This window comes from Nicotiana tabacum, chromosome 2 (genome assembly GCF_000715075.1).
Source record: "Nicotiana tabacum cultivar K326 chromosome 2, ASM71507v2, whole genome shotgun sequence".
Classification (NCBI taxonomy): Eukaryota; Viridiplantae; Streptophyta; class Magnoliopsida; order Solanales; family Solanaceae; genus Nicotiana; species Nicotiana tabacum.
Genome location: NC_134081.1, coordinates 118,214,914 through 118,240,717, shown reverse-complemented (window position 1 = coordinate 118,240,717; position 25,804 = coordinate 118,214,914). Strand labels below are relative to the sequence as shown.

Here is a 25,804-nt window from a genome sequence, read left to right as displayed (position 1 = left end):
ACAGCTCCGGTTGTAACTCCACAACCTATAGCTCCAGTTCCTCCACATAATCCAGTTCAACCTTCTGCAGCTCCACCACTCTTGACTTATCATCGTCGTCCACATCCAGCATCAGGCCCAGGTGATTCACGCCCCGCATCAGATTCTGCACCTACTGCGGGCTTGTCTCCTCTTAGTCAACCAATTGCACTCCGCAAAGGTGTACGATCCACACTTAATCCTAACCCCCACTATGTCGGCTTAAGTTATCATCGTCTGTCGTCACTTCATTATGCTTTTATATCTTCTTTGTCCACTGTTTCTATCCCTAAGTCTACAGGTGAGACACTGTTTCATCCAGGATGGCGACATGCTATGATTGACGAGATGTCTGCTTTACATGCGAGTGGCACTTGGGAGCTTGTTTCTCTTCCTCCGGTCTACTGTTGGTTGTCGTTAGGTTTATGCAGTCAAAGTCGGCCCGGATGGCCTGGTTGATCGGCTTGTCTTGTTGCAAAAGGATATACTCAGATTTTTGGGCTTGATTATAGTGATACTTTCTCTCCCGTGGCTAAAGTAGCATCTGTTCGTCTCTTTTGTCCACGGCTGCTGTACGTCATTGGCCTCTTTATCAATTAGACATTAAGAATGCTTTTCTCCACGGTGATCTTGAGGAAGAAGTTTATATAGAGCAACCACCTGGTTTTGTTGCTCAGGGGGAGTTTAATGGTTGTGTGTGCAGATTGCGCAGGTCACTATATGGTTTGAAACAGTCCACTCGAGCATGGTTTGGTAAGTGTCACACCTCCTTTTTTCCGAGGGGATAGGGGATAGGGGATAGGGAGTTTTTTCCAATTTAATTGACATTATTCGAAATGAGATTATTTATTTATTCAGAGTCGCCACTTGGAATAATTTATGGTGTCCCAAGTCACCGATTTATTTTAGAATCCCAAATCGAGGAAAATTGACTCTTATTTATGGTCTGCGAACACAGAAGACCGGGTAAGGAATTCTGTTAACCCGAGAGAAGGTGTGAGGTACTCCCGAGTTCCGTGGTTTTAGCACGGTCACTCAACTATTAATAATTGGCCTAGTTATTTGATTTAATACATGTTTTAAACCTATATGTGCATTTTTATTCCTTTTACCGCTTTTATTACATTACTGCATTTTAAACTTTTATGGAATTAATATTAGACGAGTTACGTTGTCGTACACTCATTGTTTATACACATCACAAATCGCGTCACGTGAAACGCACCCGCAATCTACAACGCGTTTAATTTTATTTATTATTGTTTGAAGTTGTGGTCGAGTCACTTGAAACGCACACTCGAATTGGGGATTACGTATCGTGACCATGCCACGGGAACCGTACCCACAGTCACGATGATTTATTATTAATTGCGCCTAAAGCAAGCTACGATGTTCGAATATTATTCAATTACTAATTTTGAGATTATTGTAAGGTCATGAGGTATGTAATTATTTGTGGAAGAATTAGATTTATTATCTATAGAAAAATGGGCTAGTTTAGAGAAAGATGGCCAACTATGTTATTTATTACTTTGGGCCTGATGAGACTAAATCATTTGGCCCAAAATCTTTTCTTCTCCAACAGCCCAAAAACCAATTTTCTTAGAAACAAATCGTGGCCCAAGCAAATTATCCAACCCATTATCCCATATTCTGTATATTTCTTAAACAAAACTAATGACACCACAATCTCATGAACAAAATTAGTAAACAAAAAAAATTACAGTGATTCAATAGACCCTTTATCCGGTTAAATCAACTCAAAACAAAACTTTGCAACTCTAAAATTAACATCATGGTCCAATAAACATATGAACAAGGAAACAATCAGATTCAAATGATCCAAATATGAATAGAGTGAACTACTACTTCACACCAATAGACAACAAGGTAAATGGACAATTATAATCAGTGAAGAAAGGGAAATAACGGACCTTTGATATAAATTAACAAAGTTGAAATTACAAGAGCGCTAAACAATTCGACGAGTGTTGACTGGATCTTTCACCGGCCACGAAACCTCGAACAAAAAATCGCAACTTGCAACCCCGATCGACCTTGCAAGACCGGTGATTTAGTGACTTGTTTTTGCTGGGTTTAAAGCTATTTTTTGGGGGTGATTTTGCTGGATTTTTCGAAAGAAAGGCGAAAAAAGAATGACACGAGTAGAAATTTCCTTATCCTAGAAGAAGAAAATAAATTTCTCTCAATTCCTTCCTCCCTATTTTTTTCTCTCTCTCCCTTCCTCTTTTTCCTCACATTTCTCTTCTATTTATAGAAAAATTTTCGGAATTTTCAGATTTTTTTTATTTTTTTTATTTTTTATTTTTAATTAAAAAGAATTTTCACTTCCCATTTTTCTTATTTTTTTTAAAAAAATAATTCCCCACTTTCCTTTCCTTTACTTTTATTTTTTAATTTCTTATGTTTTTTACTTTTATTATATTTAAATTCCCAGTTTTATACTTTTCTTTTTTTATTTCCCATTTATTTTACTTTTCTTTTTTTTAATTTCCACTTAATTTTACTTTTTTTTAAAAAAAAATTCAGCTATCCTTACTTTTATTTTTTAATTCCAACTTTCATTTACTTTTCATTTTTTAAATTTTCACATTCTTTTACTTTTATTTTTTTTTATTTTTCACTTTCTTTTACTTTTTTTTTTTAAAAATAATTTTCACCTACTTTTACTTTTACTTTTTAATTTTATATTTCTACTTTTCCTATTTTTTAATTCCCATCCGAAATTTGTTTTAAAAAAAAAAAAAAAATTAATTAATTTTTATTTTTTTTGGTTTTTTAATTCATTTTATTTAAAAATAAAGATAAAAATAAAAATAATACTAATAGTAATAATTGACCTTTTAAATTATTATTAATTTTTACCCTATATAAAAAAAAGTATAAGAAAGCTAAAAATATATATATATTAAAAAGCTAAAAAATATATATTAAATTTCTGAAAATATTTACATAGTAGAAGGTGATAAAAATTCAAATATAGTCAAAAATTAGGTGCTCACAGCTGCCCCTCTTTGCTTGGAAACATGAAGAGTTTTCAGGCAAAGACTAGGTGAGCCACGTGACTAATTTTTGACCAAACCATTATTCAAAAGGAAAAGAAATAAAAGATAGGGTGCAACCGAGTCCTGGTTTTGGACAGCCTACATATCCCGGGTTATAGGGGAATCAGGTCGCGTGTAGTTCAAGGAGAATGGTGGAATGATGAGTTGAGGAGTCGAGTGAGGTTCCATCTAGGCTCCGGTCCGCGGTCCTGCTATTATATCAAAATAAAAAAGAAACTAAACAAGCCTATCAGTTATGAGATACAAGATTCCTATCTATGAGTCTTCAGAAACTAGATCTTGAGTCTTGACTGGTTCTTCATGCAGAATCTGATCTAAACCTTGATGCTCGCTAGCTGTAGGTTCTAGTTCATTGTTTTATAGCTTCTTCTAATCAAAACGGGACTCCAATGCTCGTGTCTTCAGTCATGTTTTGAGCATTCCACATCTTTTCAATTGCTTTTGCATTTTGGATTCACTTATTTTTTCTTTTCTTTTATTCTGAATTGAGACTTCTTCTTTTGGTCATCTCGAATCCTGTGCCTCGAGGTAAAACCTACTCAGACACCAAAACAAACAAACGAACGAAATTTTTCTGCCCCAGTTTGCACTAGGAAAATTTCGTGAGTTATTGTAATAAAATTCTAAACTACTTCTTTATTGAAAGCAATAAAGGTCGGGAGAGGTGTACCCTGAAAAAGTCATGTTTTTTTTTGGATGGTGTTCTTTTATTGTCAAAGGATGTCCCAACTAAGGATTGGTGTACCTTATGTTGGGAAAATGTGGCCAGGGAATGGGATACCCTATATTGGCAAAGATATCGGGGAGTGGTGTACCCCGCATTTAAGATCAAATCAACTAGGGAGTGGAGACCCTATGTCTAAAAACATCAACTAGGGAGTGGAGACCCTATGTTGGAAAAGCGACTAGGGAGTGGAGACCCTATGTCTAAAATAATCATCAACTTGGAAGTGGAGACCCTATGTCTAAAATAATCATCAATTAGGGAGTGGAGCCCCTATGTTGGAAAAACAGACTAGGGAATGGAGACCCTATGTCTAAAAACATCAACTAGGGAGTGGAGACCCTATGTTGGAAAAGAGACTAGGAAGTGGAGACCCCATGTTGGGAAAGAAATTAGGGAGTAGAGACCCTATGTCTAAAATAAAATCAACTAGGGAGTGGAGACCCTATATGTTGGAAAAGGCTAAGTTGGGAAAGAGACTAGGGAGTGGAGACCCTATGTCCAAAATAACTTCAACTAGGGAGTGGAGACCCTATGTTGGAAAAGAGACTAGGGAGTGGAGACCCTATGTCCAAAATAACTTCAACTAGGGAGTGGAGACCCTATGTTGGAAAAACGACTAGGGAGTAGAAACCCTATGTTCAAAATAACTTCAACTATGGAGTGGAGACCCTATGTTGGAAAAGAGACTAGGGAGTGGAGACCCTATGTCTAAAATAAAATCAACTAGGGAGTGGAGACCCTATGTTGGGAAAGAGACTAGGGAGTGGAGACCCTATGTCCAAAATAACTTCAACTAGGGAGTGGAGACCCTATGTTGGAAAAGAGACTAGGGAGTGGAGACCCTATGTCCAAAATAACTTCAACTAGGGAGTGGAGACCCTATGTTGGAAAAACGACTAGGGAGTAGAAACCCTATGTTCAAAATAACTTCAACTAGGGAGTGGAGACCCTATGTTGGAAAAGAGACTAGGGAGTGGAGACCCTATGTCCAAAATAATTTCAACTAGGGAGTGGAGACTCTATGTCTAAAATAAAAAGAGACTAGGGAGTGGAGACCCTATGCCTAAAATAAAACCAACTAGGGAGTGGAGACCCTATGATGGAAAAGAGACTAGGGAGTGGAGACCCTATGTCTAAAATAGAATAACTATGGAGTGGAGACCCTATGTTGGAAAAACGCAGCTAGGGATTGGAGACTTTCCTGTTGGAGTGGTTGCTGTAAAACTATTTCTAGCCTTTGCGCAATTTCTTTTTGGTTGCACCTGCTTCTTGCAAGGGTGCTTTTGGATTGCACCTGTTTTCTGTTTTTTCAAACAAAGAATAATTTGTCAGTTTGAAATGGTGGTTGGTTTTGTGGCCTTGATTGTTTCAGTCACTTGATCTCGGCCCCTTCAGCTGCAACTGGTTGTTTCCTGAATACCGATTGCATTTCTAACCTTGGAGAACCTCTGGCTTTCCCAGACTTTTTCATGACGGTTAGTTACGTGGGACTTAACCTTTTCAACTTTATTTTGCCTTTATGGGCATTTGACTTTGAATTTCCTCTTTCAACAGTTTTTGATTTTGAAGCATCGGCCACCATGGCCAGTCGAAGTCGACTTGATGCCCCTGCCGAGGCTGGATGCCCTTTTTTTTTGCATATTGGCTTGTATCAAGTGAGAACCCTGTAAATCAGTCTTGCCATCCTTTCTTTGTCTTAGTTTCGAAACAGATTTAGACCGAAAGGGATTCAAAGAAAAGCAAACAATGGAATGGAGAAATGAATTTGGACAAGAGGTATCCCTTTCGGGGAAAAGAAATAAGGACTTATCTGGAGTGTATACAGACTTCAATGAACATGACATGCCTTTTGGACTAGATGTCTGATATGTGTAAACCGTCCAACTCTCAGAAGTTCATCACAACTCTTGCTTTGAGACTGAGAAACTTTGCCCAGGACTGTGTCGATGCTAGTGACTGTGAGGATCCTTTTTTCGATCAGTGGCGCCCTTTGTGGGTTTTCACCAGCTGGCCTCTCTCATTTCTCTTCTCACCATTAACGCTCCTTTCGGCAATAATTTTCTTATAATGTACGGACCTTTCCAATTTGGAGCAAATTTTCCTTTTGCTTCCTCATGATGCGGGAGAATACGTCTCAGAACGAGTTGCCCCACTTCGAATTTCCTGGGTCGCACTTTCTTGTTGTAGGCACGGGCCATTCTTTGTTGGTACAACTGCCCGTGGCAAACTGCGGCCATTCGCTTTTCATCAATCATAGTTAATTTTTCCAACCGGGCCTTGATCCATTCATCATCCTCGATCTCGGCTTCAACAATGATTCGAAGAGAGGGAATTTCAACTTCTGCAGGTATTACGGCTTCAGTGCCATAAACCAATAAGTAAGGCATAACCCCAACTGATGTGCGCACGATTGTGCGATATCCCAATAATGCGAAAGGCAGCTTTTCATGCCATTGTCTAGAACTTTGAATCATTTTCCTGAGGATCTTCTTGATATTCTTGTTTGCAGATTCAACAACGCCATTAGCTTTGGGCCGATAAGGGGTAGAATTACGATGTGTAATCTTAAATTGTTCGCATACCTCCCTCATCAAGTGGCTGTTCAGATTTGCAGCATTGTCTGTAATGATAGTTTTAGGAATACCAAAACGACAAATAATGTTGGAATGCACGAAGTCCACCACCGCTTTCTTGGTGACAGCTTTGAAAGTGACTGCTTCAACCCACTTTGTGAAATAATCAATGGCAACCAAGATGAATCTGTGCCCATTTGAAGCTTTCGGCTCGATTGGCCCAATGACATCCTTACCCCAGGCAACGAACGGCTAAGGTGCTGACATAGGATGCAACTCTGAAGGCAGTGCATGAATCAGGTCACCGTGTATCTGACACTGATGACACTTCCGGACAAAACTGAAGCAATCCTTTTCCATGGTCATCCAGTAATAACCTGCCCGAAGGATTTTCTTTGCAAGGACATATCCGTTCATGTGAGGTCCACATACTCCCGAATGCACTTCGTTCATGATCTTTTCAGCTTCTAGGGCATCTACACACCTCAAAAGATTCAGATCTGGAGTTCTTTTGTACAAGATTTCTCCGCTCAAGAAGAAACCGCTGGCAAGCCTTCTAATGGTTCTCTTTTGGTATCCACTAGCTTGCTCGGGATATTTCTTTGTTTTCAAAAACCTTTTGATATCATGATACCATGGCTGAACATCTGGTTCTATTTCAATTGTATTACAATAACCATGCCTTTCTCGAATTTGGATTTTCAGCGGGTCAATATGGACATTGCCCGGATACGGCAGCATTGAGGCAAAAGTATCTAATGCATCAGCTAACTCGTTGTGGAATCGAGGAATATACCTGAACTCGACGGACTTGAATCGTTTGCTAAGATCTTCCACATGTTGCCTATATGGGATAAGCTTGATATCTCGAGTTTCCCATTCACCTTGGTCTTGCCGAATGATCAAATCTGAATCTCCCATGATTAACAATTCTTCCACATCGAGATCAACTGCCATAGTCATGCTCATAATGCAGGCTTCATACTCAACGGTGTTGTTGGTACAGAAGAACCGAAGTGGGGCTGTGGCCGGATAGTGCTGATCGGTGGGCGAAACCAAAATTGCCCCAATCCCGACACCTTTTGCATTTACAGCTCCATCAAAGAACATTTTCCAAGCATTGGTGTCTTCTAGAATTACTTCAATTGAATTTACTTCCTCGTCCGGAAAGTAAGTACTTAGGGGTTGGTATTCATCATCAACCGGGTTCTCAGCTAGATGATCCGCCAAGGCTTGAGCTTTCATCGCTTTACGGGTGACATAGACAATGTCGAATTCAGTGAGCAAGATTTGCCATTTTGCTAACCTTCCCGTGGGCATTGGTTTCTGGAATATGTACTTCAGAGGATCCATTCTAGTTATGAGATATGTGGTGTAGGCCAAAAGATAATGTTTGAGCTTCTGGGCGACCCAAGTTAGGGCGCAACAAGTTCTTTCCAACAAAGTATACTTGGCTTCATAAATGGTAAACTTCTTGCTCAAGTAGTATATGGCCTTCTCTCTCTTCCCGGTCACATCATGTTGCCCTAGGACACAGCCAAAGGAATTTTCCAAGACTGTCAGATACAAGAACAAAGGTCTTCCTGGCTCGGGTGGAACCAATACTGGCGGATTTGACAGATATTCTTTGATCTTATCAAAAGTCTCCTGACATTCATTTGTCCATTTGATCGCTGCATCTTTCTTCAGCAACTTAAATATGGGCTCACACGTGGTAGTAAGCTGAGCAATGAACCTGTTAATGTAATTCAATCTCCCTAGCAGGCTCATGACCTCTTTCTTGGTTCTCGGAGGTGGCAAATCCCGAATAGACTTTATCTTTGTCGGATCTAACTCAATACCCCTCCGGCTGACTATAAACCCTAGAAGTTTCCCAGATGGAACTCCGAATGCACATTTGGCTGGATTCAATTTCAAGTCATACCTGCGCAGACGCTCAAAGAACTTTCTCAGATCTCGCACATGGCCTTCTTGTATTCTGGATTTAATGATCACATCATCCACATACACCTCAATTTCCCGGTACATCATGTCATGGAAGATGGCAGTCATGGCTCTCATGTAAGTTGCCCCGACATTTTTCAAACCGAATGGCATGACTCTGTAACAATAAGTGCCCCACGGCGTGGTGAAAGCCGTCTTTTCTGCGTCGTCCTCATCCATCAGAACCTGGTGGTACCCAGCATAACAATCCACGAAAGACTGTATCTCATGTTTGGCACAGTTGTCAACAAGAATATGAATGTTTGGAAGTGGAAAGTTGTCCTTGGGACTTGCTTTGTTCAAATCCCGATAATCAACACACACTCGGGTTTTCCCATCTTTCTTCGGCACTGGGACCATATTAGCCAACCACGTGGTGTATCGGACCACCCGAATCACACCAGCGTTTAATTGTTTGGTGACTTCTTCTTTGATCTTATCATTGATTTCCGTTTTAAACTTTCTTTGCTTTTGTTGTACGGGTGGGTAACCGGGATAAGTTGGCAATTTATGTACTACCAAATCAACGCTCAAACCTGGCATATCATCATAGGACCATGCAAACACATCCTTGAATTCAAACAAAAGTTGGATCAATGCATCCCTAGTTCTTTCATCGGCGTGAATGCTTATCATGGTTTTTCGGACCTCTTCTGGACTGCCCAAATTAACTGGCTCGGTTTCATTTAAGTTTGGCTTAGGCTTATTCTCAAATTGTTCCAATTCTCGATTTATTTCCCTAAAAGCCTCATCTTCATCATATTCTGGATCTTGATTCATTATTTCACAGTTAGACAACGTTTTAGGATCTGGGCATAAAGTCCGCAAGCATGTCATGTTATTTAAGTCCGCATTATTAGAACTGAAAAGGAAAAGATAAGAAAAATAGCAAAATTAGAATAAAGAAAAAGGAAAAATCCATTGATGATGAAATATTGATCTCATTTCATTGAATTGAAGATAAGAAGGTTTACATCGAAATCAAAAGACAATAAAATAAAAACATTCGAGTTACACCCTGAAATAACTCGTAATGTAGAAAAAATGGCAAGACTGGACTACCAGGATTCCCGCCTGACAGGGAATGGGGTAGCTTTCCAATTCTGAAGCTTGGCATTTGGTCCCATGTATAACACCTCAGCAATGCTCGTTCCTTACCCCGGCTGGACCATGTGGGACTCATACAACATTTGTTTCATGGCTTCACAAATATCCTCAATCTCTTCGGTCGTGAAGGCCTCTTCTTCTTCTTCTTCTTCTTCTTCTTCTACATATTTGGGATCAATAAATGACTTGGCGAGATGTGGAATGGGCTGAGGCAGGACCCACCCATTTTTCTTGCGCTCATCAGCCCATTTTCTATCGGCCTCTGTAGCTCGGAAACCTACGCCGAAGAACTTCTCATTGGCGGTTGAAGTAATAGGCTCTATGATGCCTTGTAGAGATACCCCAAGCCCCTTTCAGGACTTGTACCCATGTTTAATCATTTCAGTGGCGACCATGACCGAGACATTAGATAAGCAAGGTTGAGGGAACGGGGCCCCTTCTTCGCATTGGTCGGCGACCACAATTTCGAAGGCTTGGTAGACAATGTGCTCACTTCCTTCTCTAGCTTCGAGACATGGGACTGAAGGGTCCCTGTAAATGGTTTGTTCATCCTCCCCGTGGACAACAATTTCTTGGTTTTTCATGTTCAAAATTTGACCATTTGATGAAGAGTGGAGGGCACAACTCCTGCAGCGTGAATCCATGGTCTTCCTAGGAGAAAATTATATGAAGTATCCATGTCCAGAACCTGGAAAGTTACTTCGAAATCCACAGGGCCAATAGTCAAAATCAAATCAATTTCCCCTATTGTGTCTCGCTTGACACCATCAAAAGTGCGCACACAGACATTGTTTGGCCGAATTCTTTATGTTCCAATTTTCATCCTCTGGAGCGTTGAGAGAGGGCAAATGTCGACCCCAGACCCGCCATCTAGCATGAATCTCTTCATATAATAACCTTCGCATTTGACAGTCAAGTGAAGGGCTTTGTTGTGGGCGGCTCCCTCTTGGGGCAAATCATCACGGCTGAAGGAAATCCTATTAACTTCGAAGAATCGTTCAGCCATTCTCTCCAGTTGTTCAACTGAAGTTTCAACCGGGACATATGCCTCGTTCAATGTTTTCAGGAGTACCTTCTGATGTTCATTTGAGCTAAAAAAAAGAGATAAAAATGAAACCTGGGAAGGAGTCTTCCTGAGCTGGTCAATTATTGCATATTCCGAAGTTTTCATTTTTCGGAAAAACTCTTCTGCTTCCTCAGCGCTCACAGGCTTCTTATGCGGAAACCGTTTATCCTTGCTCAGTTTTAACATCTTTTGCTCTTCTGGGTTGTGGTACTTCCTAGGTTGGTTCATTTCGTTCACCTCTCCCATAATCTTTTTCCCCTTGTAAGTAACCATTGTTTTGCTATAATTCCAAGGGACTGCAGTGGGGTCACTCATAGGGCTCTGTGGTGCACGGCTAATAACCACGGGCTCAGTCAGCCTTGGTGAAATTACCGGCCCCCGCGCCACATAAGTCCCTTTTGGCACATACAACTTTGACACATTTAGCGTGACTTTCCTCTGCTCAAATCTTTTGGGAGTGTTCAACATGAGTTGTTCTTTCCTTGGGGCCCTAGGAACATAGAGAATTGCGTCCTTAGCAGGTGCTGCCCCAGTATTTGTTTCCACAGCTTTTTCTGCAACTTGAGGAGTTGGAGTGATTTTCTTCTCATTTCTGGCTTGTTTCGCCGCCGCTTTAGGTCTTGCCTCTGAATCGGCAATGGCGATGATAGCTTTCAAAGCTGGATAAAACTCTTTATCATCACAAATCATTCCAATGACCGGCCCGTTGTTGTGAGCCGGTAATGGATTGTTAGTCACATTGGGGACTTCCTCGTCCCTCAGCACCACTCGTTTTTGTTCTATCAAATTCTCAACGGTCCTCTTGAGAGTCCAACAATCTTCCGTATCATGACCCTCTGCCCCCGAATGATAGGCACACCTGGTACCGGGCCGGTATGATGGAGATTCCGGATTTTGCCGGTTTGGAGGCACAAGTTACAATAGACCCATCCGGACTAATTTTGGAAACAGGCTAGAGTAGGACTCACCAATAGGGGTGCAGTCGTTTCTCCTAGGATGCTCACGAGGGAGTGTATTATGTTGGTAATTGTTTTGTAGGGGACGGGGGTTATATGGAGCTTGGTAAGGATGGTTATTTCTGGGAGGTGGAGCTCGGTTTTGGTTGTAGTGTTGTTGTGGCCGTGTATAAGGTTGGGCATTCATCACTGCATAGGGAGGCGGTGCCACGACATATGCTGCATCTTGATGGGGGTAGTAGTGTTGTGGGGTTCTGGAAGGCAGGTAAGAATGATCGCGGGATCGATGAGGGCCTCTCAAACCTGAAGCCATCATGGCTCCTTCTTCCCTCTTCTTTCGATTTGCTAAACCTCCCGAGCCGTTCTGGATGGCTTGGGAGGTGGCTCTCAATGCAGATTGACTTATGATTCGGTTAGTTTTCAGGCCATTTTCTACCATTTCTCCAATTTTTATGGCCTCTGCAAAAGGTTTGCCCATGACAGACATCATGTTCTGAAAGTAATCGGCCTCTTGGGCCTGCAAGAAAACATTGACCATTTCTGTCTCATCCATAGGCGGTTTCACTCTGGCTGCTTGCTCATGCCACTTGATAGCATATTCACGGAAGCTTTCCGCGGTTTTCTTCTTGAAATTGGTCAGAGAATTCCTATCCGGAGCTATATCAATATTGTATTAAAATTGCCTGACGAAATCTCGGGCCAAGTCATCCCATATATGCCAATGGGAGATGTCCTGGTCTATGTACCATTCTGACGCAATTCCCGTCAAGCTCTCCCCGAAATAGGCTATCAAAAGTTCTTCTTTTCCACCTGCCCCTCTCAGCTGATTGCAATATCCTTTCAAATGAGCGATCGGGTTTCTGTGCCCGTCGTACTTTTCGAATTTTGGCGCTTTTAAGCCAACGGGCAAATGAACATGAGGAAACATGCACAGATCGGAGTAGGAGACACTCTTTTGGCCACTCAGGCCTTGCATGCTCTTCAGACTTTGTTCGAGGCTTTTCATCTTCCGAACCATCTCTTCTTTCTCGGGGTTTCTCATAGCTCTTTCCTGTTCCATAGGAGACTCAAACTGCGGGTGCTGAGGGTAAGAGTTTGGGGTAACATGAGCGTTGTCTAGCTGAAATTGCGGGACTTGAAAAGTGAAAGCTGAAGGCTCGAAGCATGGCCTGGGAACTGTTGGCTGTGCCGTAGTAGAGACTGGTGGTGCGGTGAATAATGTAGAAGGTACCCCTGAAAACGGTGCCTGGGGGCGAACCTCAGAAGGCATACAGGTGAAATTGGCCGATATAGTGGGGTACCCAAACGGGATGAATGGGTTAGTTACGGGGATGGGGACATTGGAGGTTCCACTCGTCCTAGGAAACAGTTCAGGAAATCCGGGGATTATACTGGGTTGTTCTTTGCCATTAGACCAAGCGTCCCACATTTCTAACATGCGGACGCGCAACCTCCTATTTTCTTCAGCGGCTGCGGACTCTGACTGTGGCATAGCCGATATCGGACTATCCTCAGGCTCAATAATTGGTAGATGACTTTCGGAGGCCATAGGAACACTGCCTTTAGATCTCGTGAAGTAAGGATGAGAAGCCAGATTACCACAAAACCAACCACCTAAACAAGACCTTTGATATTTGCACACACAACAACCTGGTTAGTTTGAGATATTTAACAGATAAGGAATCGCATATTGGGGATGCAATGCACTTAAACAGTTAAATGTTTCTAAATGTCTTTGTAGCGGCTGTATGTTTCATCCCGGCTTTACTATCTCTTTTCTCAAATTTCGAATCCTGATTTCTTTTTCCTTCCCTTATTGCTGTTTTCGCTCTTTTATTTTTCACTCTTTTTTCTTTCTTGTTCACTCAATTTTCCTTCTTTTTCTCTCTTTTTCTTTATTTTTCACTTAGATTGTCTATAGCTACGATCGAATCCGATGGGGATTGCCTACGTATCATGACGCCGCATGAATCAGATCATTGCGTAGTTCAGGAAATAAATGCAGAATAAAAGAAAAGAAAATTTTGGTTTTTGTTTTTTTCAATATTTCATTAAATAAAATCTTTTTGGGTTTTTCTATTACAAAACTTTGGAAATACTGACGATTAAACATACATACTCAAAACAGAAAAAACAAACTCGAAAAGGTAAAATACAGACTCAAAGCCGAAAATAATAATAATAAAAAATCAGGAATATATAATAGCCTCCAATACTACTCCGGGGCCCCGTGGTACATCAGTCGGTCTCGACGCGGGCCTGCGTGCAATCTCTTCTTGAAGGTACTCTAAATCATCCATCACCTGACGGACAAAAGTTATCACAGAAGCAAAGAACATGGACCTAGTCATATCTTCGCATTCATGGCATTTCATTGCGACATAATCAACGATTTCTTTAATCCTCATTCTAATGACGCCCTTTTCTTGGAGCAAGCGTCCAATTTGCTGAGACCGGGCCTCCAACACGTGCGTGACCGTATGGTTTTGGTCTTGCAATTGTTGTATGTCTTCTTCCAATCGGGAAATCAATGTATAGCAATGCTCTCTTTGAGCTTTGAAATCCTTTGTCTGTTGGACCATTTTATTTTCGAGATTAGTCAGCTTTTCCGTTAAGATCGCGACCCCTCTATCATACTTTTGTTTTAAATGCTGAACACACCTTGCCCGTTCTTCTGCATTATTCGCCAATTTTGCTCGAGCTTTTGTCAATTCATCCTCGACCTTTGTCAAATCAAACCCATAATCATGAACTTTCCGCCTCAGATTGCTTATGAGTCTTTCATCTTTTTCGCTTCTTACCGGGTTTTCAGCAACTATTTTCATTTTCTGAATCTGAGCTCGGAGGGCTTCATTTTCTCGGGCCAACCTTTTCTTTTCTCCTTCATCCTCGGCAGCCTGCAAACTACTGTTGAATTTGAGGTTTTTGATTTGATCCTCTAGCTTGCTTATGGTGGTCCGGTATTCCTTCTCTTTAGCTAACCAAACCCACTGTTCTCGCGCTCCATCGGTGAATTGTTGGACATGGGGTCTTTTGGCGGGCTGTTCTGTCTCTTGATCGACTCGAACTCTCTTTCCATACCAGGCTGTATAGTTAGATTCTACTTCACCCGAGGAACAATCCCGTACTTGAGTCTGTGGCTCCAGAAACCTACATTGGTGCCAAATCTGGCGAACCTTTTCTTCTGGGAATGCGGCTTTTGGGCATAGTTCAATAACCTGTGGACTCAAATCTTCATCATAAGGGACTGTTTGGTATCTTCCCAATTGGGGTAGGACCCGATGCGCAGCATATGGCTGAATACTCCGAAGTCCCATCAATAAAAGAAAGCACACTCCGGCAGACATGTAAATAACCTTGTTGACCGTGAGCCAACTGAAAGTCCACTCAATTCGGTTTGCGGTCAAAAAACCCAAATACGCGAACCAAGCCTCAGTACCCTCCGGTAACTCATGACCGTTTACCCGGTTTCCGTATTTTTCAATGCAATCGAGTCCGGTCAGACCGTAGTTCATGTACCTCGGGCGATGGCAAAGATGTTCCACCAGCCACATTTGCAAAAGCAAGTTGCAACCCTCAAAGAACTTTGTCCCAGCTCGACAGGCGGTTAGAGCTCGATAGATTTCTGCGAGAATCATCGGTATAAGAGTGCCGTTGGCCTTTTTGACCATAAAGTCGGCCATTCCTGCAAGTCCCAACTCTATATGTCCGTCACTCCTTAGGCATATCAGAGTGCCTAAAAATGCAACTACGAAAGCTAAACCTCTGCGTGCTTCCCATTTGTTTTTATTTCCCTGATGACTCAAACCAGTGTCTGGAGCCTCAAATCCTTGGGGATCCCCATACCGGCTGTATAAGAAGTGGAATGTGCAAAATCCTTTGGCCAAATTTTCATCTTTAACCTGCCGGCTAATGCTCAGAAGGTCCAAAAACTTATGAGGGGTTACACGTCTTGGTGCTACTGGATATCGGTGCCTGAGATTCCCGTCAAGACCAACATAACCTGCCATCTCCTCTAGCAAAAGGGTCAACTCAAAATGAGAGAAGTGGAAAACATTGTGCGTCGGGTCCCAAAACGATATCAAAGCTTCAATTATATCAACCCTTGGTTTAATTTTCAGAAGCCCGGTGAGCCCACCTAAAGCCTATGTCACATAACGCTTGCTGACCTCCCCCAGGTCATTCCACCACATGTGGAGTCCCAATGGAATCTCATCTACGACCCGAAAAGGTACATTCTCAATGGTGCTCATTCTGCACACAAATTGAGGACAAAGATCAAAACCGACACATTTTCCAAATACACAAAGTGGTTAATTTTAAAAATTCAAATCAGTAAATTTCGTAGCAAAAAGGTTTTTTTTTTTTGTTTTGCAAATACGTCCCTTCAGCACTTGAGGAAAGGTTTTAGGGTTGTTTCTGCCAACTCAGGTTGGTTATAGGAGAAAAAACTGACTTGGGTTTACATTGTGGCTATTCTTGTGAAAACAGCCTTTCGGCGCTCCAGGAGAATGTTTTAAGGCTATTTTGACAAGAACGACCCCGAGTGATGATCATGTTTCAAAAGGTTCTTATTTTGGTTAGTTTTGAAAAAATGTGGCCGGACCTGATAGGGGTTGCCTACGTATCTCACATCCGGTGAGAATCAGACCCGCGTAGTTCGGTAGATTTTGGCGCAATAGGAAAACACAACTTATTTTGAAAATGACTTTTTTTTTTTTTTCAAAATTTCGGCAGAGTTTCAGTACTTTTCAAATACCTGGATTTTCAAAACCGGGTAATTTTTTTTTTCTCCTACCTCACTCTTTATTTTTTCTTGGTTCCCTTTCCCTATTCTAGAAGTCGGTCAACATGCAAGCCGAAACAAACATATGCACAAGTAGCACGTAAAATGTATCAGGATGGTCCTTTATATTGGGTACACCTGTCCTAGACGGACCCAACCCCCGTGTTGAGTACCCAAAGTCAAATGCACATGATGCAAATAAACGTTCTTACTAAGGATCCGGCATGAGGCTATGTTATTCTAGGTTTAGATCCTGGGTATGTTGTTCTAGACCTGGCTTACCCGAGCAGACAACTCGAGCCGAGGGAGGGCAGCATACCGGGAATACAAAAGCTTCACCGGCTTTGCAACTTGTCCGATCCTTATTCTAAAATTAGGGGTATGACTCTAACAGAAAAGAAGTCACGCGAAACGCACGCTTCCCAGAAGATTTAGAAGACTCAAAGAGAAGAGGGTTTCGTAACAGTTTATATACAGTTCAAGCAATATCAAAGCGGTAAAAAGCGGCATTTAGCACATTAGGCTCAAACACGTAAAAATCAGATAATAAATAAAAGCCAAGTATAACAACTATTCTAAGCTCGAATTCTGAACCCTGAACCAGAGATTCTGGGTTCTTATTCCCCAGCAGAGTCGCTAGAGCTGTCACACCTCCTTTTTCCCGAGGGGATAGGGGATAGGGATTTTTTTCCAATTTAAGTGAAATTATTCGAAATGAGATTATTTATTTATTCAGAGTCGCCACTTGGAATAATTTATGGTGTCTCAAGTCACCGATTTATTTTAGAATCCCAAATCGAGGAAAATTGACTCTTATTTATGGTCTACGAATATAAAAGACCGGGTAAGGAATTCTGTTAACTCGAGAGAAGGTGTGAGGCACTCCCGAGTTCCGTGGTTTTAGCACGGTCGCTCAACTATTAATAATTGGCCTAGTTATTTGATTTAATACATGTTTTAAACCTATATGTGCATTTTTATTCCTTTTACCGCTTTTATTACATTACTGCATTTTAAACTTTTATGGAATTAATATTAGACGAGTTACGTTGTCGTACACTCGTTGTTTATACACATCGCAAATCGCGTCACGTGAAACGCACCCGCAATCTACAACGCGTTTAATTTTATTTATTATTGTTTGAAGTTGTGGTCGAGTCACGTGAAACGCACACTCGAATTGGGGATTACGTACCGCGACCATGCCACGGGAACCGTACCCACAGTCACGATGATTTATTATTAATCGCGCCTAAAGCAAGCTACGATGTTCGAATATTATTCAATTACTAATTTTGAGATTATTGTAAGGTCATGAGGTATGTAATTATTTGTGGAATAATTGGATTTATTATTTATAGAAAAGTGGGCTAGTTTAGAGAAAGATGGACAACTATGTTATTTATTACTTTGGGCTGATGAGACTAAATCTTTTGGCCCAAAATCTTTTCTTCTCCAACAGCCCAAAAACCAATTTTCTTAGAAGCAAATCGTGGCCCAAGCAAATTATCCAACCTATTATCCCATATTTTGTACATTTCTTAAACAAAACTAATGACACCACAATCTTATGAACAAAATTAGTAAACAAGCCAAATTACAGTGATTCAATAGACCCTTTATCCGGTTAAATCAACTCAAAACAAAACTTTGCAACTCTAAAATTAACATCATGGTCCAATAAACATATGAACAAGGAAACAATCAGATTCAAATGATCCAAATATGAATAGAGTGAACTACTACTTCATGCTACCTAATAATCACACCAATAGACAAGAAGGTAAATGGACAATTATAATCAGTGAAAAAAGGAAAATAACGGACCTTTGATATAAATTAACAGAGTTGAAATTACAAGAGCGCTAAACAATTCGACGAGTGTTGACTGGAGCTTTCACCGGCCACGAAACCTCGAACAAAAAATCGCGACTTGTAACACCGATCGACCTTGCAAAACCGGTGATTTAGTGGCTTGTTTTTGCTGGGTTTAAATCTATTTTTTGGGGGGTGATTTTGCTGGATTTTTCGAAAGAAAGACGAAGAAAGAATGACACGAGTAGAAATTTCCTTATCCTAGAAGAAGAAAATAAATTTCTCTCAATTCCTTCCTCCCTATTTTTTTTCTCTCTCTCCCTCCCTCACTCTTTTTCCTCACATTTCTCTTCTATTTATAGAATCTTTTTTGGAATTTTCAGATTTTTTATTTTATTTTATTTTATTTATTTTTAATTAAAAAGAATTTTCACTTCCCATTTTTCTTATTTTTTTAGAAAAAGTAATTCCCCACTTTCCTTTACTTTTATTTTTTAATTTCTTACTTATTTTTACTTTTATTATATTTAAATTCCCACTTTTATACTTTTCTTTTTTTATTTTTCACTTAGTTTACTTTTTTTTTTTTTTTTAATTTCCACTTAATTTTACTTTTCTAAAAAAAAAAATTCAGCTACCTTTACTTTTATTTTTTAATTCCAACTTTCTTTTACTTTTCATTTTTTAAATTTCCACATTCTTTTACTTTTATTTTTTTTAATTTTTCACTTTCTTGTACTTTTTTTTATTAAATAATTTCCACCTAATTTTACTTTTTAATTTTATATTTCTACTTTTCCTATTTTTTAATTCCCATCCGAAATTTGTTTTAAAAAAATAATTAATTAATTAATTTTTATTTATTTTCGATTTTTAATTCATTTTATTTAAAAATAAAGATAAAAATAAAAATAAAAATAATACTAATAGTAATAATTGATCTTTTAAATTATTATTAATTTTTACCCTATATATAAAAGTGTAACAAAGTTAAAAATATATATTAAATTTCTGAAAATATTTACATAGTAGAAGGTGATAAAAATTCAAATATAGTAAAAAATTAGGTGCTCACAGTAAGTTCAGCATAATTATTCAGGAGTTCGGCATGACTCGTAGTGAGGCTGATCACTCTGTGTTTTATCGGCATTCTGCTCCTAATCTTTGTATTTATCTAGTGGTTTATGTTGATGATATTGTTAGTACTGGTAATGATCAGGATGATATTACTAATCTGAAGCAACATCTCTTTCAGTACTTCCAGACTAAGGATCTGGGCAGATTGAAGTATTTTCTAGGTATTGAGGTCGCTCAGTCTAGCTCAGGTATTGTTATTTCACAGCGGAAGTATGCCTTAGACATTCTTGAGAAGACTGGAATGATGGGTTGCAGACCTATTGACTCTCCTATGGATCTGAATGCTAAGCTTCTGCCTGGATAGGGGGAGCCTCTTAGAGACCATACGAGATATAGGAGGTTGGTTGGCAAATTGAATTACCTCACAGTGACTAGACCTGACATTTCTTTTCCGGTGAGTGTTGTAAGTCAGTTTATGGATTCTCCCTGTGATAGTCACTGGGATGCAGTTGTTCGCATTCTTCGGTATATAAAGTCAGCTCCAAGCAAAGGATTACTATTCGAGGATCGAGGCCACGAGCAGATTGTTGGGTACACAGATGTTGATTGGGCAGGATCATCTTTTGATAGACGTTCTACGTCTGGATATTGTGTTCTAGTAGGAGGTAATTTGGTCTCGTGGAAGAGCAAGAAACAGAATGTAGTTGCTCGATCTAGCGCCGAAGCCGAATATCGGGCCATGGCTATGGCGACGTGTGAGTTAGTTTGGGTCAAGCAGTTGCTCAAGGAGTTAAAGTTCGGAGAAATCAGCAAGATGGAACTAGTGTGTGATAACCAAGCTGCTCTTCATATTGCGTCAAATCCGGTGTTCCATGAGAGAACTAAACACATTGAGATCGACTGTCACTTTGTCAGAGAAAAAATACTTTCAGGAGATATTGTTACAAAGTTTGTAAAGTCGAATGATCAACTAGCAGATATTTTCACTAAGTCTCTTATTGGTTCTCGTATTAGTTACATGTGTAACAAGCTCGGTACATATGATGTGTATGCACCGGCTTGAGGGGGAGTGTTAGTTTACAGATATGTATAGTGCAGTCTTGTCCCATATTGGAAGATGAGTAATATCTCCTTGTAGTGTATAGCTATAAATAGGAACCTCTTGTATTGTATTTATCATCCAATATCAATAACATATTTTCTCCCGTGCCTTCTCACACTAATTAATTGTACTGATTCATTGGACACTCCACTACCGATTCCTGCATAATCGCACTATTACAGCATCTAGCTATTACATGTCACGGTGAGGGTGGGCTATTTTATTGAAGAGGAAAATAAAAAATTGATATCAGAAGAACAAATAACATGTCGAAAAACTTCTGTCATCATAGTACAAAGAAAAAGTACCGAAAATACCACTCATTTAGCATATTACGTTACAATCGCATAGTCTAATAGTTAAGTATTCATTGCATTTGCAAGAATCTGTTGCTAGGGGGGAACCAGAAGTGCACATTTGAATTAATTGAAAGTTAAACCTGCTTAGTCGGATATCTCTAGGATTAAAGCTGAATTTTTCAAGGAATAAAGAAAAGAAATGTTTTATAATTCATTTATTTTTCATCGTTGTGCTTGCTGACTAGTGTTTGCTTCATCATCTCGGCTGCAGGTACAATGATTTAAGACTCAGAATATTTTCCAAACATCCTGATTTATTTCCTGAAGAGGTACACAATCATAATGACTTGCTAATATTTGAGGCCAGCTAAATGTTATCTGTTTGTCATTATATTGTTTCTTGATGATGTGGTAAAGATTCTTGGGAGGAAATGGTTGCCTATGTGAAGTGAGAAGATATGATGGAGCTGCTACATTTCCTAGAGGCCATTTTAATTTATCAATGTAACATAGTCAATTTTGACTTCAAATTGTAAGACCGTATAGTCCTGAGGTAATGATGATTCTGCGTCATGACCAAGTGGAGCAATCAAATGCGAAGTTTCTTTTGAATGAATCACTTGTTTCACAATAGATCCGTCTACATATTGCAGCCTTATACAAGAGTCTTATAAATGACAAGTACATTACTATAGATCATCGGACTTGATCTTCTACTAACCAGGATCAACCCTTTTGATAACTTATTGAACATGTTCTGAAAAGAAAGTGCCCAGCAATGATTTATGGTCTTCAGGAGAAGTCAAGAGATGCATTATTCTTTTACAATAAGATGCATTATTCTTTTACAATTAACTAGAAAGGGGAGACTTTTCTCTGCCTACTGCTATTTTTCTTTAGTGTGTCCTGATCTTGTTCAAATTTCTGCTGCATGTTATTGCAGATATTCAACATAGAGACTTTCAACTGGTCATTTGGAATTCTCTTCTCACGTTTGGTGAGTTTCATACATGGGAATCACAATTTTTTTTTTGATGAAATAAGTGGGAAGTCATTAACAAGAAGCATTCAGAGGATGCATAGGTTATAAAAGAAAGGGCTCACGAAATTTATTTCTAGTGTGATTTCTACTGTCATTCATGTTTAGACTCACAAAAGGAGGAAAAAGAAGTAAACAATTTGGATGTGAAAACTGGTAGAAGTTGAATGCAGAAATCAAGCTGTGGAGTCTTCAGTGAAATGATATACTAAAAAAGAAAAAGAGATTTTGTAATCGCTCTTTTACTCTATGCTAAAGATCTACTTCATGAGAAACTTTGATATGCTTTCTAAATTGGTTATGCATTCACAGGTCAGATTACCCTCTATGGATGGAAGAGTTGCCTTGGTTCCTTGGGCAGATATGCTGAATCATAATTGTGAGGTTGTGAATAGCACTTTTGTGAAAATGTTTGTACTTGACATATATGGCATAATTCTGAGTCTGATTCTTTCAGCTGTTTTAATTGTACAAGGTGGAAACTTTTCTTGACTATGATAAATCATCGCAAGGAATTGTCTTTACAACGGACAGGGCATATCAGCCAGGTGAGCAGGTATACATTATTCTGATTTCTTAGAAGCGATTAGCTAAATTATTGTATTGTCAAAACTACTGGATCCCCCATCTTCAACATTAATAGTTAACTCAAATTAGAAAATTACTGCACTGGGGCTTAGAGAGGGCCATATACTAATATATTCTTAGTAACCTCCTTGCTGAACAGAATTCGCACTTATTTATTATTTATTTTTATAAGCCTAGCAAGTATGCAACATAAAATCTTTTATCTTCGTAATGTAATTACTTTCATGATGCACGCATCGTAGAACCACTTGACATTTTGAGTTTTCATATTAGACAATGCCTTCATGCCTTGTGTAAGTAACTTGTAAGCTTGTGATTTTACAGGTTTTTATATCATATGGAAGGAAATCTAATGGAGAGCTTTTGCTTTCATATGGATTTGTTCCTAGAGAAGGCACCAATCCTAGTGACTCAGTTGAGTTGTCATTTTCACTTAAGAAATCTGATAAATGTTACAAGGAGAAAGTGGAAGCTCTGAAGAAGCATGGGTTATCAGCGTGAGTACCTCGTTTGTAGAGACTGGTCCATAATACGGTGAACTAAATACTTTAGGATATATTATTTCTCTAATTTGAATTATTTCTGGCAAATTGTAGATACCTTCTGGCTGTTCTTCCTTGTTATCAGAAAAATACCAGCTTTTCCTAGATATTGGTGTCCTTTTGCAGTTTATGTCTAAAAACATTGACTTTCAAATTCTCATCTACCTTGAACAGATCGGAATGTTTTCCTATACAAGTCACTGGTTGGCCATTGGAGTTGATGGCTTTTGCTTATCTAGTAGTCAGTCCACCTAGTATGAGCAGACAGTTTGAAGAGGTATGATAAATCTTAACTTTGCAAGGTTCAAATACATTATTGGGTTGAAAAAAGATTCTAAAACTAAGTTTATTCCAGATGTCTGCTGCAGCATCGAATAAGTCAACATCAAAGAAGGATATGAAGTACCCGGAGATAGAAGAAAAAGCATTGCAATTTATTCTGGATAGTTGTGAATCCAGCATATCAAAGTATTCCAAATTCCTTCAGGTAGTAAATTACTTCCCTAAGTAATACAGTTTTATAATCACACTACATGGGTGCCGAGCATGGGATGTTGCTTCACTATCCGGCATGTGGGTCCCGCGAAAAGAAAGAAATAGGAGAGTTTTTCTTTTTAAATAACCGTGGTGTCTGGGTCAGCTTGCGCGCACCTCGGCTAATTCGTATATTTTCCTATAAGAGAGAAATAGGAGAGCTTTTAACGGGATCAAAAATGATTTTGTATATTTGAGGAATAACTTTTTTTTTTAAATTAGCGTGTAGCTATGAAGTTCCTGTCTGTGTAGAAGATTAGGTATTTGGGACCATTACACAAATAGACGGTCGGATTAATTGTTTACTTTTTCTAGCCAGTATATATAGATTATACACTGATTATAAACGGTTATACACATTAATATAAGAAAATATACGGTTATACACATATTATATAATTCTTATATATAGATTATACATCCGCCGACTATCTTTAGTTTAAGTGGTTGGGGTGGACGACTGCTTAGGTTAAATCTTCTATCATTTTTAGAGGACCATATTTTTATATAGGTGTTGTATTTATTGGCATATGGCTTGTTCTTCCCGCTGATCACACTAACATGAGTTCTAGAGATGATCTAGAGAAGTATACCTTTGTAGATCTGCAACTTTGCATGTACAAATATGTCCCATTGCATTTACCCATGCTCAATAACTATCATATCTTCTGACAGGCAAGTGGAGAAATGGATCTCGACATAACAAATCCAAAACAACTAAACAGAAGAGTGTTTCTAAAACAGCTTGCAGTGGACCTGTGTACAAGTGAGCGAAGGATACTCTTCCGTAGTCAATATGTAAGTACAGACTATGTTTCTCATTTCAACAAATCTATTCAAAATATGTACTTAGTTAATTAAACTACCATTCCCCGAGCTCCATATTGTACTTATATTACAAGTCCACATCGGTCTAAGAATTTCATGACAACATAGAAGGGGAGCCTTGGCGTAACTGGTAAAGTTGCTGCCATGTGACCAGGAAGTCACAGGTTCGAGCTGTGGAAACAACCTCTTGCAGAAATGCACCCCGCGCATAGCGGGAGCTTAGTGCACCGGGCTGTCCTTTTTTTTTTTCTCCTGACCAAACGTAATGGGATAGATATATGACTTGCAGCATATGTTTGTGTTTACAGTTAAATGAAGAAAAGAAAATGAAACTATGTGAATTGATCAATCTTCTTGATTTCCTTCAATTAATCAATATTTTCAAGCATTAACCTTAATTCAAAAATGGTTGTGACATGGTACCAGATACTGAGGAGAAGATTGAGGGATATAAGGAGCGGAGAATTGAAGGCTCTCAACTTATTTGATGGATTTAGGAACCTTTTCAAATAACTTGTTGAATGGCTCTTCCCCCATTTTGATATCAACCCTTCTGATTTCGACGAAGTTATCCACTGTCTCAATGATGAATTGCTAAGAAAGTCTTTGTTTTATAATTTGACACAGCACAAGGAGTGGAGTCTATTCAGATCCCATCTGCTTACATAACTGTGTCTTTGTTTCGTATTTTGTAAACTTTACTTTTTAGTCAGTTTTTAAATGGAAAACTTTCTCTTTTCGAAATTTTTTATTTGTTGCATCCTCATCTTATTAACAACATGACTTGTTGGGATTCACTTAATATAAAAATTCATTCTTATTTAAGGAGAAAGAAAACAAAATATATATATGAAACTCTTACCGCTATTCATTTAAAATGATGATTTGATACTTTTAATATATTTAATGTACCTGCCAAAGTCTTTTTTAATCTTTAAAACTCTATTTAGTCAAACACTAATCACATACAAATGGGACGAACGAAGTAGAATTTTCTTCTTCTTCAAAAATATGCACTTTTGGCTCAACAATTTTAGATGTATGTTGTTTTTAAAAGAATAATGTAAATATGCAAAACATATTAATAGAATGCGACTTAAGGCTAAAGCATAATGGAAACAAGATGAAAGTCATTACTATACATGCAATAATTCAAATATAATGAGAAGTATAAGTTGTATTCAAATGCAATTTATACAACTGCCAACTGCAATTTATAAGTATAAGTCATTTATAAGATTTGCAAATGCGATTTGTAAGATGCATTTAGGAAATAAGATTTATAAGTCGCATTTGCTGAGTGTGACTTATATTTGACAGACCTAATTTTTTTCACATTCCCGATTCCCTATTGAAATCTTATTCATTACATATAAATTTTCATCTTAAAATTGTAGCTCTTCATTTATATTTCTACAGCGACGTTTTTGATATATATATATTAACAAAAAAAGAGATTTCTTCTATACACAATAATGCGTTATATTCTTTAACGTAGCAAAATACATATTTACTAAGGGCCTAAAGCAAAAAGAATTCAACTAATAAAGCACTATTGAGTATATATATGCATCAATGAATTACTATATTTATTAAAGAAATTAAATATTATTGATTATACAAGGGCTTACCATTAGAGGAGAAACCTTTTTATTTAATAAGTTATTATCTGTTGGAG

General features: G+C 38.8%; 1 protein-coding gene across 1 annotated transcript in view; it reads left to right on the top strand.

The window, feature by feature from the left end:
• Positions 1-24,870, top strand: part of LOC107809193 (ribulose-1,5 bisphosphate carboxylase/oxygenase large subunit N-methyltransferase, chloroplastic-like) — a 30,290-nt gene extending 5,420 nt beyond the window's left edge. The window contains exons 4-12 of the mRNA XM_075238278.1: positions 20,867-20,924; positions 21,539-21,592; positions 21,947-22,018; positions 22,110-22,190; positions 22,547-22,719; positions 22,939-23,041; positions 23,120-23,251; positions 23,974-24,096; positions 24,553-24,870. Coding sequence (XP_075094379.1) covers positions 20,867-20,924; positions 21,539-21,592; positions 21,947-22,018; positions 22,110-22,190; positions 22,547-22,719; positions 22,939-23,041; positions 23,120-23,251; positions 23,974-24,096; positions 24,553-24,639 — 883 coding nt within the window. The 3' untranslated portion in view covers positions 24,640-24,870. The remainder of the gene's footprint in view (positions 1-20,866; positions 20,925-21,538; positions 21,593-21,946; positions 22,019-22,109; positions 22,191-22,546; positions 22,720-22,938; positions 23,042-23,119; positions 23,252-23,973; positions 24,097-24,552) is intronic.
• Positions 24,871-25,804: the final 934 nt, after the last annotated feature.